Source organism: Coregonus lavaretus (genome assembly GCF_964263955.1).
Source record: "Coregonus lavaretus genome assembly, chromosome: 7".
Classification (NCBI taxonomy): domain Eukaryota; kingdom Metazoa; phylum Chordata; class Actinopteri; order Salmoniformes; family Salmonidae; genus Coregonus; species Coregonus lavaretus.
The window spans coordinates 52254854-52276251 of NC_139994.1; the positions used below are offsets into that span (position 1 = coordinate 52254854).

Below are 21398 nucleotides of genomic sequence, written 5' to 3' on the forward strand. Positions count from 1 at the left end.
AATTAATATAATTGGTTCAGAGTTTATTTTGATATTTCAACCTGCGTGTCCTGATCGCGTCTGGTGTGGGGGAACAAAATCAACTTGCGTGGAAGGGCTACGCCTAACTCAATGTCTGATGTAGTTGACATGTAATGCTGAGTGTATGCCACAGGATGGCAATGATGCTGTAACAGCTACTATGGCCACTGTCAATTGAAAGCAGAAAACAGTGGAGGGAGAATTTAAAGGGGAAGTCAGTTTACCCAACTGAAAGTGCCTGAGGGCTCCTAACTGTTTTAGAGGTTGACATTCCTTTAACCCCTTCAGTAGAGATGTCATTCTGCCGGAGCTTACAACTCTTTTTCATCCACAGCTTCTGAAATTACCACACCTATGTAGATGTCAAGCAATGAAACTATTCATTTTCTGATGCATAAAGGGATAGATGTAGATCATGATGTATTGTAGCAAGGATACACCTATCGTGCAAGAGGTAAAAATAAGTTTGTTGTTCTAACTAAACTGGAAAGGTGACTTCCGAGTTGTGTGTGTCAGAGAGAAAGAGCGCTTGCAACAGGTGTATCCCAGAAAACAGGTAGGCTGAACCACTCCTACTTTTGAGAAGCCAGAATATGGTGTGAAAGAAACAGAACATACTTTGTTTATTTCATTAGCCATAAATTATTATTTTGCCAAAAAGGAATAGGCAACAAGTTTCGCACGGAGGGAGAGCAACTTTCCAAAGGATTTATTGGAATAAGATGAGCCAACAACAGCATACAACATATTATTGAATCATAAACTTTGGCTATACCTAAGATCAATACTACTTTTAGACTTCTTTACACTCTTGTCTTGGATTTGGAATTGGATGAAAGAAAGTTGACCGAGGTTGAGCGGAACTTCTTGGACTAATGTCCTGACTGATTCCAGCGTTGGACTAGACCACACACCTTTAACTGTATTCAGGACTATCAAGGAGCAGTCGGGCGGACCACTCCACCGAACCGGGGAGAATGACACTGCTGCTGTGGATCCTTGGGAGTTTCAGTAAGTGATTTATTCATGATTTAATGTTTAGACTATGATCAATAGTAACACTGCACTAAGTAAGGCAATATAATTTTCTATGAAAGCTTCACACAATAATGACAAATATATTGAAAGTTAACTAAAGCTCTGCATTTTTATTTTGGTTTACCTGTTGTCTTATGTATTTTTGTAATTTACCTACCAAGTAGTTTTTTAAAATATAATTATAAAAGTAGGCTACTTCCAATTTTGGCTCTTGTCCAGCTTCTTGTGTCTTTTCTGGATTAGATGAACAACACTTGAGGTGTTGTCTGATATTTCTGGAAAAACAGGCTGCAGTTGATCAATTTCCCTCCCTCATGTTTACGATTCAGTCCAACTCTCTCTCTCTCTCTCTCTTTCTCTCTCTCTCTCTCTCTCTCTCTCTCTCTCTCTCTCTCTCTCTCTCTCTCTCTCTCTCTCTCTCTCTTTCTCTCTGTCTCTGTCTTGTCTCTGTCTCAATTCAATTACATTTGCTTTATTGGCATGACGTAACAATGTACATATTGCCAAAGCTTACTTTGGATATTTACACTATTAACATAATTAAAATAATAATAATCAATATTGTCAACGGGACAACAGTAACAGCAATAACCAAGTGTCAAAATAACCATTGAACAATAACAATATCAAATCAAATCACATTTTAGGTGCAGAGTCAATGTGCGGGGGCACCGGCTAGTCGAGGTAATTGAGGTAATATGTACATGTGGGTAGAGTTAAAGTGACTATGCATAAATAATAAACAGAGTAGCAGCAGTGTAAAAGAGGGGGTGGGGGTGGGGGGGGCTTGACTGCCCTTGACCAGCACAAAAACATCCTGTGGCGTACTGCATTAGCATCAAATAGCCCCCGCGATATGCAACTTTTCAGGGAAGTTAGGAACCAATATACACAAGCAGTCAGGAAAGCAAAGGCTAACTTTTTCAAACAGAAATTTGCATCCTGTAGCACAAACTCCAAAAAGTTTTGGGACACTGTAAAGTCCATGGAGAATAAGAGCACTTCCTCCCAGCTGCCCACTGCACTGAGGCTAGGAAACACTATCACCACCGATAAATCTACAATAATCGAGAATTTCAACAAGCATTTTGCTACGGCTGGCCATGCTTTCCACCTGGCTACCACTACCCCGGCCACCAACTCTGCACCCTCCGCTGCAACTTGCCCATGCCCCCCCCGCTTCTCCTTCACACAAATTCAGACAGCTGATGTTCTGAAAGAGCTGCAAAATCTGGACCCCTACAAATCAGCTGGGCTAGACAATCTGGACCCTTTCTTTCTAAAACTAGCCGCCGAAATTGTCGCAACCCCTATTACTAGTCTGTTCAACCTCTCTTTCGTAACGTCTGAGATCCCCAGAGATTGGATTGCTGCCGCGGTCATCCCCCTCTTCAAAGGGGGTGACACTCTAGATCCAAACTGTTACAGACCTATATCCATCCTGCCCTGCCTTTCGAAAGTATTTGAAAGCCAAGTTAACAAACAGATCACCGACCATTTCGAATCCCACCGTACCTTCTCCGCTATGCAATCCGGTTTCCGAGCTGGTCATGGGTGCACTTCAGCCACACTCAAGGTCCTAAACGATATTATAACCGCGATCGATAATAGACAGTACTGTGCAGCCGTCTTCATCGACCTGGCCAAGGCTTTCGACTCTGTCAACCACCGCATTCTTATTGGCAGACTAAATAGCCTTGGTTTCTCAAATGACTGCCTCGCCTGGTTCACCAACTACTTCTCAGATAGAGTTCAATGTGTCAAATCGGAGGGCCTGTTGTCTGGACCTATTGCAGTCTCTATGGGGGTGCCACAGGGTTCAATTCTTGGGCCGACTCTTTTCTCCGTGTATATCAATGATGTCGCTCTTGCTGCTGGTGACTCTCAGATCCACCTCTACGCAGACGACACCATTTTGTATACATCTGGCCCTTCATTGGACACTGTGTTAACAAACCTCCAAACGAGCTTCAATGCCATACAACACTCCTTCAGTAGCCTCCAACTGCTCTTAAACACTAGTAAAACTAAATGCATGCTCTTCAATTGAACGCTGCTGGCACCCGCCCACCCGACTAGAATCACCACTCTCGACGGGTCTGACCTAGAGTATGTGGACAACTACAAATACCTAGGTGTCTGGTTAGACTGTAAACTCTCCTTCCAGACTCACATTAAGAATCTCCAATCCAAAGTTAAATCTAGAATCAGCTTCCTATTTCGCAACAAAGCCTCCTTCACTCATGCTGCCAAACATGCCCTCGTAAAACTGACTATCCTACCGATCCTTGACTTCGGCGATGTCATTTACAAAATAGCCTCCAACACTCTACTCAGCAAATTGGATGTAGTCTATCACAGTGCCATCCGTTTTGTCTCTAAAGCCCCATACACTACCCACCACTGTGACCTGTACGCTCTTGTTGGCTGGTCCTCACTACATGTTCGTCGTCAAACCCACTGGCTCCAGGCCATCTATAAATCACTACTAGGCAAATCCCCGCCTTATCTTAGCTCATTGGTCACCATAGCAGCACCCACCCGTAGTCTGCGCTCCAGCAGGTATATCTCACTGGTCATTCCCAAAGCCAACACCTCCTTTGGCCGCCATTCCTTCCAGTTCTCTGCTGCCAATGACTGGAACGAATTGCAAAAATCTCTGAAGCTGGAGACTCTTATCTCCCTCACTAACTTTAAGCATCAGTTGTCAGAGCACCTTACCGATCACTGCACCTGTACACAGCCCATCTGAAATTAGCCCACCCAACTACCTCATCCCTATATTGTTATTTATTTTGCTATTTTGCACCCCAGTATCTCTATTTGCACATAATCTCTTGCACATCTAGCATTCCAGTGTTAATACTAATTGTAATTATTTTGCACTATAGCCTATTTATTGCCTTACCTCCATAACTTGCTACATTTGCACACACTGTATATATATTTTCTGTTGTATTTTTTTGACTTTATGTTTTTTTTACCCCATATGTAACTCTGTGTTGTTGTTTTTATCGCACTACTATGCTTTATCTTGGCCAGGTCGCAGTTGTAAATGAGAACTTGTTCTCAACTGGCTTACCTGGTTAAATAAAGGTGAAATAAATAAAAAATAAATAAATAGTCCGGGTAGTCATGATTAGCTGTTCAGGAGTCGGATGGCTTAAGGGTAGAAGCTGTTGAGAAGCCTTTTGGACCTAGACATGGCTCTCCGGTACCGCTTGCCGTGCGGTAGCAGAGAGAACAGTATATGACTAGGGTGGCTGGAGTCTTTGACAATTTTGAGGGCCTTCCTCTGACACCGCCTGGTATAGAGGTCCTGGATGGCAGGAAGCTTGGCCCCAGTGATGTACTGGGCCGTACACACTACCCTCTGTAGTGCCTTGCAGTCGGAGGCCGAGCAGTTGCCATACCAGGCAGTGATGCAATATAGAGGACATGTGCAGGTTGGTTGGTCTGTCAGACACTGTCCCTCATCTTATGGCAGGCAGCAATGTAGTGCGCTGCCAACCCACAGCTCTCTGCGTCCTCCCCCAACAGGACGGGTAGCCTATTCTCATCAGAGAGGTTTTTGAAACCTTGAAAAACGGTTTAAAATTTTGGGAAATGACACACTCTAATTGTTTTATATTTTTGACATTTTGTCAGGAAATGCAGCTCTGTCTCAGGTTCTGCTGTGGTGCAGCGGTTGCACAGCCTTTCCTCTACAGGGAGCCAGGTTTTCCTGTGTCTACCCTTCTCAATGGCAAGGCTGTGCTCACTGAGCCTGTACTTTGTCAAGGTTTTTCTAAGGTTTTGATCAGTAACCATGGTCAAATAGTTAGCCACGGTGTACTGTCGATTTAGAGCCAGATAGCACTGCATTTTACTTTGTGCTTGTGCTTGTGTTTCCCAATAAGCAATGTAGTTTTGTTTTGACTGTGTTGTAATTTGGTTTATTCTGATTGATTGGATGTTCTGGTCCTGAGGCTTCAGTGTGTTATTAGAACAGGTTTGTGAACTCAGCCCCAGGACCAGCTGGATGAGGGGACTCTTTTCTTTGCTCAGCTCTTGGCATTGCAGGGCTTGGTAAAGATATGAGAGGGGGTCACTGTATTTTAGATGTTTCCAAAACTTAATTGCTATTTTTTGAGTTTTTATTATTAGTGGATATTGGCCTAATTCTTCCCTGAATGTATTGTTTGTAGTTTTCCTCTGGACATGTAGGATAATCTCACAGAACTCTGCATGTAGGGTTTCAATGGGGTTTGTCCCATTTGGTGAAATCTTGTTTTGCAAGTGGTCCCCACACCTCGCTGCCATAAAGTGCAATTGGTTCAATGACACATTCAATTAGTTTTAGCCAAATTTTAATAGGTATTTCAATTTGAATTTGTTATTTAATGGCGTAGAATGCCCTGCGTGCTTTCTCTCTCAGTACATTCACTGCATCATTAAGGTGTCCAGTTGATAAGTAATTGTAGTGTGTGCAGTACTCTATATATTTTGTACCAATTGAGAACTTTGGTCTAATTCTCTGGAAAATCATTATTTTAGTCTTTTTGGGGTTTACTGCCAGGGTCCCGGTCTGGCAGTACTGTTCTAGCAGGTCCAGGCTCTGCTGTAAGGCCATGTGCTGTGGGTGACAGCAGGCACAGGTCATCTGCGAAGAGCAGGCATTTAACCTTTAACCTCTCTCTGTCTCTCGGTCTCTTGGTCTCTCTCTCTCTCTCTCTCTCTCCTCTCTCTCTCTCTCTCTCTCTCTCTCTCTCTCTCTCTCTCTCTCTCTCTCTCTCTCTCTCTCTGTGTGTCTATGTCTATCTGTGTCTCTCTCTCTCTCTCTGTCTCTCTGTCTCTCTGTCTCTCTCTCTCTGTCTCTCTTTTTTTCCCTCCTTCTCTCCCTTTCTTTCTCTCTGTCTCCCCCCCCCCCACACACACATACACACACAAGTATGTCTGTATGGGGATCAGAGAAGGATTGCAGCCGGCGTCTATCGTTCTGTACTGTATTTATAGATGCTGATGTATAATGACTGTTTTGCATTAAGAATACAGAGACATGGTTTGTGTGAGGCAGAGGCTGAGACATAGATAGAGACCGACTGTGTGTGTGTGTTTGTGTGTGTGTGTCCAATGTGTATTTATTGATGCACAGAGGGGATGAGGCAGTCAGACGGCAATCAGGACTTCATTCGTTGAGGATCAACAATGTTGTGACTTGGCAGAACAGTGTGATATTGTAGATAATATAAGATTACTGGTTATGTCTACATCAATTAGGTCTGGGAGTTTACAGTTCTACCTGAAAACACACAGGTTGTGCGTGTGTGTGTGCATGCATGCGTACGTACATACATGTGTGTATACAGTGGGGGAAAAAAGTATTTAGTCAGCCACCAATTGTGCAAGTTCTCCCACTTAAAAAGATGAGAGAGGCCTGTAATTTTCATCATAGGTACACGTCAACTATGACAGACAAAATGAGAAAAATAAATCCAGAAAATCACATTGTAGGATTTTTTATGAATTTATTTTTAATGATCATTGTCATGCTGAAAGACCCAGCCACGTTTCATCTTCAATGCCCTTGCTGATGGAAGGAGGTTTTCACTCAAAATCTCACGATACATGGCCCCATTCATTCTTTCCTTTACACGGATCAGTCGTCCTGGTCCCTTTGCAGAAAAACAGCCTCAAAGCATGATGTTTCCACCCCCATGCTTCACAGTAGGTATGGTGTTCTTTGGATGCAACTCAGCATTCTTTGTCCTCCAAACACGACGAGTTGAGTTTTTACCAAAAAGTTCTATTTTGGTTTCATCTGACCATATGACATTCTCCCAATCCTCTCCTGGATCATCCAAATGCACTCTAGCAAACTTCAGACGGGCCTGGACATGTACTGGCTTAAGCAGGGGGACACGTCTGGCACTGCAGGATTTGAGTCCCTGACGGCGTAGTGTGTTACTGATGGTAGGCTTTGTTACTTTGGTCCCAGCTCTCTGCAGGTCATTCACTAGGTCCCCCCGTGTGGTTCTGGGATTTTTGCTCACTGTTCTTGTGATCATTTTGACCCCACGGGGTGAGATCTTGCGTGGAGCCCCAGATCGAGGGAGATTATCAGTGGTCTTGTATGTCTTCCATTTCCTAATAATTGCTCCCACAGTTGATTTCTTCAAACCAAGCTGCTTACCTATTGCAGATTCAGTCTTCCCAGCCTGGTGCAGGTCTACAATTTTGTTTCTGGTGTCCTTTGACAGCTCTTTGGTCTTGGCCATAGTGGAGTTTGGAGTGTGACTGTTTGAGGTTGTGGACAGGTGTCTTTTATACTGATAACAAGTTCAAACAGGTGCCATTAATACAGGTAACGAGTGGAGGACAGAGGAGCCTCTTAAAGAAGAAGTTACAGGTCTGTGAGAGCCAGAAATCTTGCTTGTTTGTAGGTGACCAAATACTTATTTTCTACCATAATTAGCAAATAAAGTCATTAAAAATCCTACAATGTGATTTTCTGGATTTTTTTTCTCAATTTGTCTGTCATAGTTGACGTGTACCTATGATGAAAATTACAGGCCTCTCTCATCTTTTTAAGTGGGAGAACTTGCACAATTGGTGGCTGACTAAAAACTTTTCTTCCCCACTGTATGTACTGTATATGCATGTGTTTGTGTGTGTGCGTTCATGCATGCGTTTGCATGAACTGTGTGTGTGTGTGGGAGGCATGTGTGTTTCTCTGGACACTAAGGGGTTCACTATAAACTGGTATGAACAGTTAACTAGTCCAACAAGTCAATTAATATATCTTCTCATCTAATCACTTGCTTTCATACACCTGTTTCTCTCTGTCCTCCCCCTGACTGTCTCCCTTTCTTTTTGTGCTCTCTTAAATTCCTTCCCCCCTATCTCTTGGCCTCTCTATGTTCTTTGCAAACAAACTTTCCACATCTCTCTGTTCTCTACACCTCTTCTCTTCTCATACTTTCTGTTGTTCATCCCCTAAAGTATACGGAAGGACACTGAGAAGAGTGTTAGGTTACTAATCCTCAGTCATGTTTCAGTGCACAGTCTCCCTAATGTCGTTCAACCTCTCATTCTCTATCTCTCAACCTCTATCTCTCTGCTCTTTCTCCCCCCCTCTCTATCTCTCTCTCTCTCTCTCTCTCTCTCTCTCTCTCTCTCTATACTACACTGTGACGTATTGTATTTAGCTATATTGTAATTGTCTTTATTCTGTGTTTTCTATAATGACGTTTACGATGCCACACATATTTTCCCCAAGGGGACAATAAAGTCAGCAAATAAGTCTCTCTCTTTCTCTCGCTGTCTCTCCCCCCTCTTCCTCCCTTTCTCCTTCCCACCCTATCCCCCTCTTTCTCTCTCTCCCCCAGTTGCTGTGGTGCAGGGGGACTTTGTGGAGCCCTCTCCCCTGTTCTCGATGCGCTCCTTGACCGAGGTTGAGACCCGGCTGCCCTGCCGGTTCAAGGTGGAAGTGGGCCAGGTGGTGGTTCAGGTCTGAAGCATGATTTACTACAGTACCCATAATTCTCTGTACAACATATCCGGTTTTATATTAGAAAATACGTCCCTAACATGATGGTGTCTCGCCTCTCCTTGTCACAGGTCACCTGGACCAAGGAGAAAGCAGATGGTACCAAGGACCAGATGATCACAGTTCACCACACTGCCGGACACACAGGTAGGACACGTATATAGTAGGGTCAACCATCTTTCTCTTTATAATATTGTAGCGAACGGCAGGGCAGGAAAGCGAACCCAGGTCGCTGGCGTGAAAGGCAAACACCCAACATTTCATGCCAATAGGGTTAACCCACTTGGTGGGAATTGTAACATATAGCAAGGACTGCCCCATCTGAACGGGAAAGCGCGTCCCCGCGCTTCGGCTACTCAGCCTCCTCACACGTCCGGGTTGTGGGTTCCGATGACCTCACAGCCGGCATCCCACTTCTGACACCACTGTAGTGAACGACGCGGCAGGGAAGCGAACCCGAGTCGCTGGTGTGAAAGGCAAACACCGTACGCATTGTGCCAATAGGGTTAACCCACTTGGTGGGAATCGTAACAAGGCTCATATAGTGAGGATCACTACATTATATTGGTAGTTCACCCTCTTTGCTAACACTCGAAGCCTCACAAGTAGTTGACAAAACTACAGATGCACTTTTAACCTAGCTACTCCTCCATCTCTCTCTTTTTGCCTCCCCAATATCTCTCTTCCTCTCTCGTCTATCTCTCTCCTCCTCCCCCTCTCTCAGAGTTTGGTCAGTACTCGGGGCGTGTGCGGTTCGGCAGCAGTGAGCCCACGGTGGACTCGTCTCTGATCATCATGAACACTGTGGAGTCAGACGAGGGCAGGTACAACTGTCACATCAGCACCTTCCCCTCTGGGAACTTTGAACGACAGCTGTCACTCACCGTGTGGAGTAAGTCCCTCCCCTTACTTCCTCTTCCTCATTGTATCACTTTGATTTACAGAGTATAATGTCCTTCTATGGCCTATATCTTTTAATGGAAAGAGAGTGGTTGATTGGTTGGATGATGACGATGATGATGATGTTGATAATAATGAGGATGTTGATGATGATGATGATAATGAGGATGATGATGTTGTTGATAATGATGATGATGGGAACAGGTGTCAGTTGTAGTATTACCAGCTAAAACAATAGCTTCAGTTGTGGTAATAGTAGTCATATAAGCCACAAGATCAGTAAACGATTAAGAACTGTCCTTGTGACTGTCAGTGTATCCAGCTGTCTGAGTTTTTTAGGATTAAGTATCCTCAAAGAGCTGATCAAGGGGTTTTTAAACACCTACCTAACGGAGAAGATTAGTTCTCAGCTTGGGTCATGACAAAGCTGATCCTAGTGCAGTGCTTAGTGACTTCCACCCCCTGAAGTATCATGTCACTGATCTAGGAACAGATGAACCTCCAACTAACAACTAAGACCAGTTCTAAGATTAGTCCTAAAATCACCTCCCCAAACAAAACACTAAGACCAGTGATTAGTTGCTTCCTCTCCCTGAAGCAAGTCTGACAGGTGAACATTCTTGATCCTTGACATTTGACCCTTGACCTCACCCCCACCACAGCCACACCCATCTCCTCCCTGGACCCCGTGGTCCTTGTCGAGGGCCAGTCCTACCGATTGGCCGCCTCCTGCCGCTCCGTGGCCCGCCCCCCCCCCAGCCTCTCCTGGGACACGGACCTGACGGGCAGTTCACAGAACAGGAGCTCGGTGGGTAGGTCAGTCTCCATTCACTACTCGCTGCACCCCCTGAGGAGTATGAACGGGAAGAGGCTGGACTGTCTGGTGTGGCACCCGACTCTGGAGGGACCCCGTAGGATCACCAACAACCTGGTGGTGCACTGTGAGTTCAGACTCCATAATAACTACAATTCTAGATACTTAATGCACATCTCATTGAGTTTAGTCGCCAATTAATTACTTATTAAACCAGCTAACAAGCCATATATGTTTTATGCTTGACCTCTGACCTCTTATGCTTCATTCCAAATTGACAAATTTAGAAAATAAATATTAGAAACAATTATTTAGGGGATTTTTGCTTTTTTATTTAGACAAATTAGAAACAGCGGGGAGACAGATTAGGAAGACAAAGTGGGAAAGGTGGAGGCATGGATCAAACCCTGGTCTTCGTGGTTGTGTACATGTGCCTAGACCACCAGAACATGTGGACTAGTTAATTGAGTACATAAAAATGGTGGTTACCAGGGTCAGAGCTTAGCTTTCACTCCCATGGGTGTGAGGCATAGCCAGGGGCCCCCCTCCTGTGCGTCAAATCTTACTCAGTATGGACAATCACTACCTCATTTCCCAAGTCAAACATGTACAGATAATATTGCTTTTTAATTTAATTTACCAATGATTTAAGCAAATTTTATCTACCATGATGAACACAAGCTTGGATTAGGCTAAAGACATTCGTACCAGCAGTTACAAGACAAATAGCTACAGTACATGACCAAAAGTATGTGGACACCTGCTCGTCGAACATCTCATTCCAAAATCATGGGTATTAATATGGAGTTGGTCCCCCCTTTGCTGCTATAACAGCCTCCACTCTTCTGGAAAGGCTTTCCACTAGATGTTGGAACATTGCTGCGGGGACTTGCTTCCATTCAGCCACAAGCGCATTAGTGAGGTCGGGCACTGAGGTTGGGCGATTAGGCCTGACTCGCAGTCGGCGTTCCAATTCATCTCAAAGGTGTTTGATGGGGTTAAGGTAGCTCTAGCAGGGCAGAAATTTGACGAACTGACTTGTTGGAAAGGTGGCATCCTATGACGGTGCCACGTTGAAAGTCACTGAGCTCTTCAGTAGGGCCATTCTACTGCCAATATTTGTCTATGGAGATTGCATGTCCGTATGCTCAATTCTATACACCTGTCAGCAACGGGTGTGGCAGAAATAGTCAAATCCACTAATTTGAAGGGGTGTCCACATACTTTTGTATATACAGTGCATTCAGAAAGTATTCAGTCCCCTTGACTTTTTCCACATTTTGTTACGTTACTGAACGGAGCAAAATACAGCGCGATCCTTGAGGATAACCTGCTCCAGAGCGGTTCACCATCAACAGGACAACGACCCTAAGCACACAGCCAAGACAATGCAGGAGCGGCTTCAGGACAAGTCTCTGAATGTCCTTGAGTGGCCCAGCCAGAGCCTGGACTTGAACCCGATCGAACATCTCTGGAGAGACCTGAAAATAGCTGTGCAGCGACACTCCCAGCGACACTCCCTATCCAAGCTGACAGAGCTTGAGAGGATCTGCAGAGAAGAATGGGAGAAATGTCCCAAATACAGGTCTGCCAAGCTTGTAGCGTCATACCCAAGAAGACTCAAGGCTGTAATCGCTGCCAAAGGTGCTTCAACAAAGTACTGAGTAAAGGGTCTGAATACTTATGCAAATGTAATATTTCAGTTTTCTATTTTTTATAAATATGCAAAAAATTCTAAAAAAATGTTTTTGTTTTGTCATTATGGTGTATTGTGTGTAGATTGTTGAGTGAAAAAAACGATTTAATCAATTTTAGAATAAGGCTGTAACGTAACAACATTTGGAAAAAGTCAAGGGGTCTGAATACTCTGAATGCAGTAAATAATACACACAGAGAAATGACGCGGTGTAGCCTATAAATGGCATATTTATTCGGATAATAATTCAACTCATTATGACACTTTCTTTCCTCCCTTTGTAATTTGACGCTGCCATGCAGCTGCTGCTCCTGTCATTGCCACGGTCACCGGATTCACTGTTAGTGTCAGGGACGTTGTTGTTAGTCTCAATCTTCTCATGCTGCTTAACTTGACTAAATAAATGTGTTAAGGGTACATATGACCAGGTTTTTTTTTTAATCCTGGTCTCCCTTTTTTTCGTTGCTTTTGAGCCCCAGATTTACACCTACGTTCCATTTTAGCCAGAGCTCAGACTTGTTGCTAGCTAGCCAGCTAGATCTGAAGCTAATCCCCACCAATTTTCTTCAATTATATGAAAAACATTATTGAGGGCCCCTCTCATTTGCTGCCATATTTACCATGAATTAACCCAAGCTTGTATTAGGCCACAGAAATGCATACCTGCAGTTACAAGGCAAACAGCATAACCATGCAGTAAATAATATGCTCAGACAAATGACCTGGTGAAGCCTACACATGGGATATTATCCTGTAGTAGCATTGTCCATGCGTGTTAAAATCAATTGCTCTCTGATCTTGTTTCTCTGTTGTAGATCCTCCCAATGCAGAGATCTCAGGGTTTGATCAGAACTGGTATGCTGGTCTGGAGGGAGCTGTCCTCAGCTGTGTCAGTGGAGGAAACCCCAAACCACAGAGTTTCACCTGGACAAGGTAACACCTGCCCTTCCTGCCTGACGGCCTCTGTCTGTCTGTCTGTCTGTCTGACTGACTAAACTGTCTCACTCTGTCTGTCTGGCTAATCTGTTTTTGTTTGATTTACTGGTAATTCTATTAGTCAGTTTTAAAGGTGTTACTAAGCCAAACGGGGAGGTCAGGCGTTGTTTCTAGTTTTGCTATGAGTTCCACTTGCCAGGTTGTCATAATAAGGTGATTGACTTGAATATTTCCAGGGTTTTTCTTTAATTTTACTATTTTCTACATTGTAGATTAATAGTGAAGACATCAAAACTATGAAATAACACATATGGAATCATGTAGTAACTAAAAAAGTGTAAAACAAATCAAAATATATTTTGTATTTGAGATTCTTCAAAGTAGCCACCCTTTGCCTTGATGACAGCTTTGCACACTCTTGGCATTCTCTCACATGATTCCATATGTGTTATTTCATAGTTTTGATGTCTTCACTATTATTCTACAATGTAGATAATAGTCAAAATAAAGAAAAATCCTTGAATGAGTAGGTTTATCCAAACTTTTTACTGGTACTGTATTGTCATACACGGTGATGATTGCTGTGCTGAAGCAATCCAATAAAGGCGGAGCTGACTGAAGTTCTTGTGGTTTCTCACCTGACACATTTTTCTGGTAGCCTTTGGAAGACATCCTGCATGGTGGATTAAACCATTCTCGGGGAGTGGTAGAGGGTAGAGGTGGAACGAACCATCTACTGGAAATTGCTTCAGAAAAATGTCTCATTAATAAAAAGTGACAGTTAGGCCTTTGGGGGAATTTAGAGTCTCAGTCAGAAGTGATATATTTTTATATGTGTGGTTTACTGGATCATGGCCCACTTGGCACACACTGGTTGAATCAATGTTGTTTCCACATAATTTCAATGAAACTAGTGTGGTGAGACGTGTCACCAAGTCTTAAGCTGTTAGTCACATGAACACACCTGCAAGGCGTGTGTGTGTGTTAGTAACACACACACACACACACACACACACAAGACACACACACAGTATGCTCACACACCCACACTGATTCCGTCAATCTCACCCTTATATACTTAAGACTGAGATCTCTTGTTACACTGAATCGCTCCTTACTTACGTGTACTCCTCCTTAAAACACACACGATGCCGCACACTCGTGATGAATGATGAGTAAGAAAGTTAAAGAGGCACAAAGATCATACCCCCAAAACACGCTAACCTCTCACCGTTACCAATAACAGGAGAGGCTAGCATTCTTTCCAAGGGAGTATGATATGTATGCCTCTAACTTTTTCACTCCTCATTATTCACAATTCATTCATGCTTATCCATATCCACATTAATGTAGAATTGTTCAGAAACATATTCTATTCTTATTTACAATAAAAGTGATCCCAAAACGACACCGTCCTTAGCTCTTCGGAGATTAAATTATTGGTATGTTTTTATTTTATTGGTACTTTCTCGTGCATTTTACAGCTTGACCTCTGTTTAAAACCTATGCCAGAGATAGCCCGTGTCGTGCCAGGCGTGAACTAGTCTTGTGTGTAGTTCAGAAAGTCTTCAGGTGTCTCTCCAACCCTACTTTCACTACACCAACTTACACAACCAGTGTAAGCATAGCTATAGCTAGCTTCTCTTTGACTATTTCACACTGACCCACTACCAGAGAGCTAAGAGAAGAGTCATATATTTCCATACCTATGACAAATCATTAGCTACTTGATTGCGGTGTTTGTGTTTAAACACTATGCCACACAAATGACTTTTCTGAAGAGGGTTCATACCAGCTCCCCTTTTGAGTAAAAACACATTGCCCAACTAGTTTGTTGTCAATGGCCTTGATCAGAGCTAGGCCATAAGTGGTCCTCTGTAGCTCAGCTGGTAGAGCACGGCGCTTGTAACGCCAAGGTAGTGGGTTCGATCCCCGGGACCACCCATACACAAAAATGTATGCACGCATGACTGTAAGTCGCTTTGGATAAAAGCGTCTGCTAAATGGCATATTATTATTATTATTATTGTTATTTATAAGGCCATATTGAGAGAGCTCCCATTTTATTTGTGTAACTATGTTGTCCAGCAGACCAATGAAAACTATCACCTGTGCTCACATGACTGTGTTGTGTTGATTGTGCCTAAGACCCATACAGAGCTAGTGAAAAATGTTTTACAGTTCTCTGCCCCTTCCGATTTGAACAAGCCTCAAAAGGTCCTGAAAATACAGGAGCTCATCCGTTTGAATGAGTTTAAAGCTAGGTTAAACACTATGATGGATAATGAAGTGGGGGGCTGTCAATGTTTTGACCCTTAGTTTGCACCACACTGTCCCAAACCATCTTGCTGTTCAATGTGTAAATGTTTTTTAACTGTAGTGCTTTGTGTTTTATGTTGTAAATGTGTCTGCAACTTTGTGTGCTGCTATTTTGGCCAAGTCTCTCTTGTAAAATATATTGTTAATGTCAATGAGACTAACTGGGTCAATTAAAGGTAAAATAAAATCATTGATATTGGGCACAACATAATCTGAAACACAACCAAAACAAACTGCAAATGTATCCAACAAGTTTGTAGAGTCACAAGCTTGATATAGTCATTGCATGCTGGGAATAAGGGACCAAATAATACAACTTTTAACTACTTTAATACACTATAAGTGAATTTGTCAAAATACTTATGACACCTTCAAATGGGGGGACTAGATACATAAAGTGCTTTCATTTCTAAAAGGTAAAACAAATATGTATGAAAATACCCTCAAATAAAAGGTGACATTCTGTACTGTCACCTCATATGAAACATTTGATGGAGTATAGAGCCAAATTAAACATTTAGCTTCACTGTCCAAATAAATACGTAGGGTAGTGTACTTAACACACACACAACGCCCACCCGCACGCACCCATGCACTGGGTAAACCAGTTTGCCTCTTTGTACAAAGCAGCAGGTGAAGTAATAACCTGTAATAGTGTCGTGTTGCAGCTTGTGCAGAGAGCAGACAGAGGAGGCAGTTTCACACGAGGGAGGGAGGGAGGGGGGGGGGGGGGGGGGGGGGGTGAGAGAGGGAAGAGAAAGGGATGAGTGTTGGCCCCGAATAGGAGGGGTCGAAAGACAAGGAATGGGGGAAGTGGGAGGTATCGAGCCAAAGTGGGCATGCGATGGGGGAGGAAGGCTAGACTGTGGATTTGTTTAGAACATTATCAGGCAGTGTGATCTGTGTCTATGTAAAATGTTACGGTTTCTGTTTTCTCCTGCTTATTGGGGCTCATATAGGGTCTGTTCAAAAGTCCCAGAACAGGACTCAAAGCTATATAGTAGCCTATTGTTCATATATAAGACGTTTGAAATGGGAGTTCTGGGCCCGTATTCACAGTGTATCAGAGTAGGTGTGCTGATCTAGGATCAGGTCCCCCCTCTTATTCATGATATGATTTAAAGCCCAAACTGATCCTAGATCAGCACTCCTACTCTGTGATGCTTTCTGAATATGGGTCCTGGTTTGTTGTGGCCTCAAACACTGCTTCATGTCATTGTGGTGCTCATTTGACCTTTCGGGTTAGTGTTGTTTGGTGACCAATAGTAATTTGAGATGTGTTGCTATGATGTTCGGGTCATTGTTGTTGTTTTGAATGTGATGTTTTGTATGATACTGTTGGGTGTGTTAAAGGAGTGCGTTCAGGTTCTGTGAGTGGTGTTGGGCGTTAATAGAGTCATGACATTCAGCCCATTATTGTAGGATATACTGTATTCTTCTGTTAAACCCTATGTTAAGTGCTATAGTATTTCTGTTATGCGCAGGAAGGGTGGAGCCTTACCAGAGGGCGTAACGGCAAGAAATGGATCCCTGCTGTTTAATAGGCCCCTCAGCCTGACAGACGCTGGCATCTACCAATGTGTGGCCAATAACGTTGTGGGGGTGGGGAAAGCAGAGGTGGAGATCACTGTGACAGGTAGGTTGTGCTGTCATATAAAACAAATAACTTTTGGGATGTATGGGAGTTTTTCTTTTTGCTGTAGGCCATGTTTCTGTCCTAAAGAAATAACTCTGTATTAAATTAATGGTGCCATTTAAGCATTTGGCTTATATGTTCACTTCTGTATTCAATATGATGTGTATGTTGTTTAAGAATATGACATCACTTCCTGTTGTCCCTTTCCCACAGAGTTGCCTCAGAATCCGGCGTTGTTCAATAGTCTCCTGATGATCATAGTGGGAGGGGTGGCCGGAGGACTGCTACTCATCATGGTCATCGTAGTAATCTCAGTGACCCGTCACCACAAACGCAAAAACAAGAAACTGGAGAAAGAACTGACTGTAAAGAAGTATGTTTTCAAACCCCGCAGTAACTCCCCTAAAATCATTCTAGAATCTAAATTATAAATGTTACGCCGAAACAGTAAATGCTTTTTGAATTAAGAATATTTAACAACGCTTTTATCTCTCTTTCTCTCGTTCTCTCGCTCTCAGGGAGGAGATCAGTACTCTCTCCAGACAGGCCTCTTTCAGGAGAGTCAACTCAGTCAGTACGGATGCTAGAGGACAGGTATATAATATGACCATGTCTCACAATCTGTGGTCTCTACTCAACAGTCTAGGCATGCAGTCATTTTGTAAATAAATACTTGCAATTCCACGAGCATTATCTATTTGCCTCGAGCTAATATGGTATCTCTCTCTCTGTCTCCCTCCCTCTCTCTCTCTGTCTCCCTCCCGTTCACTCCCCCTCCCCTCTCTCATCCCTAGTTCTTTCAGATGGAGGAGAATATCCCTCTCAGAGTGGAGGGGACACTGCGGGCCAGTCTGTCCTCTCTAGGGGTCAGTCTTAATTTCACTCTTTCTCTGCATGCAGGCAAGCCTTTAGATTTAGCCTCCATATTCATGGATGCTAAGTTCTGAGCTCTGAGGGGCAGGCAAATCTTATTTTAATGTTTAATTAACATTTATATAAATAATGAAATGTAAGGAGCTTCTTTTCTTTAAATAACATTTATATGTGAAAAGAAAAGTAGTGCATCGCACATACCGTATATTAATTATACTTCATACTAATTATACGTTATGTTATTAAGACTTAATGCTTTCTCTCCATCTTCTGTTCTGGAACTCCTGCTTCGGAAGCCATTTTAAATCTATTTTTCTCTCTCGATCTCTCTTTTCTTCACACACAGGAGCAAGGGCACATCAGGGACAGCCGCTCTACTCTGGTAGGGGGAGGTGGGCTAGACTACCTGGGTCGACCTGTTCTGAACAACTCTTCACGAAGAGGGAGGGAGAGCAGAGCCACAGACAGAGAGGAGAACAGACTTAGGGTGGAGTCATACGTCCGGAATAGCACTATGTCTTTGGTAAGTGTGTGTGTGAGAGGCATGAGGAATCATGAATTGCATACCCACGTTCTTGTAAATTGCTATGAAAATGTGAACCTTTTAAACTCATACATTTAGTATAGGTTGCTAATAGTCATACTCAAATTAGCCCTAGTTATTTATTTCCTCTATCTAACCACATGGTTACCCCTTGACTCTGTTTGACTCACAGGAAACCCGTCTCCACCCGCCTATCCAACCCTCTCCCTTCCCAATGGAACAATCCACCAAGCTGCTGAGGTCCCTGAACGGCAGCGCCATCATTCCAACAGAGGGGGGTTTACATGTACGGCACTCCCCTCTCAGCTGCAGCTACCCTCCCGTCACAGACGAAGAGGAGGAGGGTGAAAGTGTGGAGGGAGAGCGGGGGACAAGCCCCAGGATGAGTCTGATAGATCAGGGGAGGTCAGAGGACCAGGACAACAGTTCTCAGATCTCAGATGCGGAACGTGGACTCAACCATCACTTCCAGCAGAACAATGGAATGTTGAGACCCAAACCCCAGCCCAACGGCATCCCCCTCACCCCATCCCCACACGCCTCCCTCATCCACAAGGCCCAGATTGTATAGAGGAGTCCGGGCAAGGGCAGATGACGCACTATACGACAAGGACTGGTTGTGACTGTTTGGGATAGGTGCTCGCCGGTGTGGTGGCATAACTCAGTGGCAGCCAGTTTACATCCTTTTCACTTCTGGAGCATACCTCCACCTTCGTCCTCAAGCTCTCAGATATGTCTGATCAGCAGATAAAGGTTTTGATTGGTGAACAGATAATGCTTCTGATTGGTGTAGAGATACAAATAAGTAACACATATGTATCACAGGAGAGGAGCTGGACATGTCAAATAAAAAGCTTATGAATGTCAGGTTGGACATAGACCAAAGTAGTCATAACATTGTACTGTATATAATATCACAGCAATAACGATCACTCCAGGAAGCATCAAGAGGACATTTACATGATTTTGTACCCTAAAAAGACTCCACCACGCATTTTGTATTGTATTTTATTATTATTTTTGAAGACTTGATGACAGGACACTGTAACTGAGATACAGTATTTGAATATCAACTAATGCAGTGACTCCTAACTGAACTCAGAGAAGAGGCATTCAGCAGAAGCACAAATAGCGCCTGCCCGTTGTGTTGGTGAACTTTCACCCTCCTTTCCTCTGGATGAGGGGATACAACACATATTGTTCTGTTCACCCTAAAATGGAGTCCATCTTTCTGACTTTAAGTGTGGCAGGAGTTTATCTAGATATACCCCTCCTTGCCATGAACTTGGGTGTGCACAAACAACATCACTTTGAACTCGCTATAGTCTTTGACGCCAAAAGCCAAAGAGACTGCATTTTAGCAGTGGAAAAAGTACCCAATTGTCATACTTGAGTAAAGTAAAGATACCTTAATAGAAAATTACTCAAGTAAAAGTGAAAGTCACCCAGTAAAATACTACTTGAGTAAAAGTCTAAAAGTATTTGGTTTTAAATATACTTAAGTATCAAAAGTAAAAATATTACTCATCAAAGTCCTTATATTAAGCAAACCTGACGACACAATTTTTTTTTTTTTTTTTTACATTTACGGATAGACAGGGGCACACTCCAACACAATTTACAAACAAAGATATATTTTTAGTGAGTCCGCCTGATCAGAGGCAGTAGGGATGACCAGGGATGTTCTCTTTATAAGTGTGTGAATTCGACCATTTTCCTGTCCTGCTAAGTGTTCAAAATGTAACAAGTACTTTTGGGTGTCAGGGAAAATGTATGGAGTAAAAAGTACATTATTTTCTTAAAGAATGTAGTGAAGTAAAATGTTTCAAAAATATAAATAGTAAACTACAGATACCCCAAAAAATGACTTCAATAGTAGTTTAAAGTATTTTTTACTTAAGTACTTCACACCACTGCAAACAGCCTTGATATGAAACGTTTTACACAACAGTGAGATCCTATGTGAAAGTCTACTAAAACTGAGGACTTGTATTGTTCTATTTTCTTACACCAGACATTTAGACAATATAACTGTTATATGCCTATGTTTGTATACATACAGTTAAAAGAGCCTTTGCTTTTTAGGCCAATATGAAGTATTATTATGTCTGATTTTACTGTATTATAATGAATTGAGTGCGTCCGAAATGACACCCTATTCCCTACATAGTGCATTACTTTTGACCAGAGCCGCTGGTCAAAATAAGTGCACTATATAGGGCATAGGATGCCATTTCAGACGCAGACATGCTGTGGGCCTACATCTCTATAAGTGGGTTTCTTTCATGCCGTGTTCCAGTAAATGGCTTATTGTAGTTCCCTGGTTTGTATGTAATTGTATTGTATGTATGGGATTCATGTGTGGAACTTTATATTGTTTTAATGCACATGTTCTTCTTTAGGAGAGTAGCAGTATCATTCCATTATTTTCTATAACAATTTTCCTTTGTATAATACTGCAACACTATGATCTTTCTAAGTGAATGTAATACCTACATAGAATGTAAGAGGTTGGAAGTATATACCCCGCCCCCTGGTGTGCGCTAGTGGATAGTGCAAGAGAGGAAGAAAGTGCATGGACCTTGCTTCAAGGGTCTGCAGACAGGGTTTTTCCTGGCGAGGTCACATGGTCATGTGAAAACTCCTGGCCCTAACCACGAGCTACAGTTGCCACAACTGGGGCCTGTTCAGAAGGATGTTGTAACAGAAAGTTCAGATTCAGAAATGTATAATAGATATGATTGGTAGAACAAGGAATTGTCAGCTCTATTCATTCTATTTCTATCTGCAACTTTCAGAACGTTGCACTAAATCCATCCCTGTATGACTTCTAAACATGGAGATGTGTTAATTCAGGGAGTGAGTCTGTCTGAGCAATGTATTATTGTGAAATAAAAGGGTTTGAGTCGTGGTTGAGTTGTGACTGTTTGTAAGTCGCTCTGGATAAGAGCGTCTGCTAAATGACTTAAATGTAATATAAATGACTGAGTCGTGGTTGAGTAGTGACTTGGTGATAGGCCCTATTATTATTGTTTTGGAGTGACTATCATTATAGCCTTATATTTGACATTTATCAAAATCATTTCAAAACTT

The 21398-nt window shown here is 42.9% G+C and overlaps 1 protein-coding gene across 1 annotated transcript; it reads left to right on the forward strand.

The window, feature by feature from the left end:
- Nucleotides 1–535: 535 nt before the first annotated feature.
- LOC311131795 (nectin-4-like) lies at nt 536–21210 on the forward strand. Its single transcript, XM_084164924.1, has 12 exons — nt 536–1032; nt 8427–8548; nt 8659–8734; nt 9312–9479; nt 10150–10428; nt 12813–12930; nt 16737–16888; nt 17102–17261; nt 17407–17482; nt 17683–17754; nt 18108–18284; nt 18478–21210. Exons 1-12 carry the CDS (start codon nt 999–1001, stop codon nt 18874–18876), a joined length of 1833 nt encoding a protein of 610 aa, XP_084021050.1. The 5' UTR covers nt 536–998; the 3' UTR covers nt 18877–21210.
- Nucleotides 21211–21398: the final 188 nt, after the last annotated feature.

Excerpts from the sequence above, each read along its gene's own strand:
- LOC311131795 (XM_084164924.1), top strand. The coding sequence starts at position 999 with ATGACACTGCTGCTGTGGATCCTTGGGAGTTTCA. Across the intron at positions 1,033-8,426 it reads GTGGATCCTTGGGAGTTTCA|TTGCTGTGGTGCAGGGGGAC; the intron begins GTAAGTGATTTA and ends TCTCTCCCCCAG. Across the intron at positions 16,889-17,101 it reads GGTGGAGATCACTGTGACAG|AGTTGCCTCAGAATCCGGCG; the intron begins GTAGGTTGTGCT and ends CCTTTCCCACAG.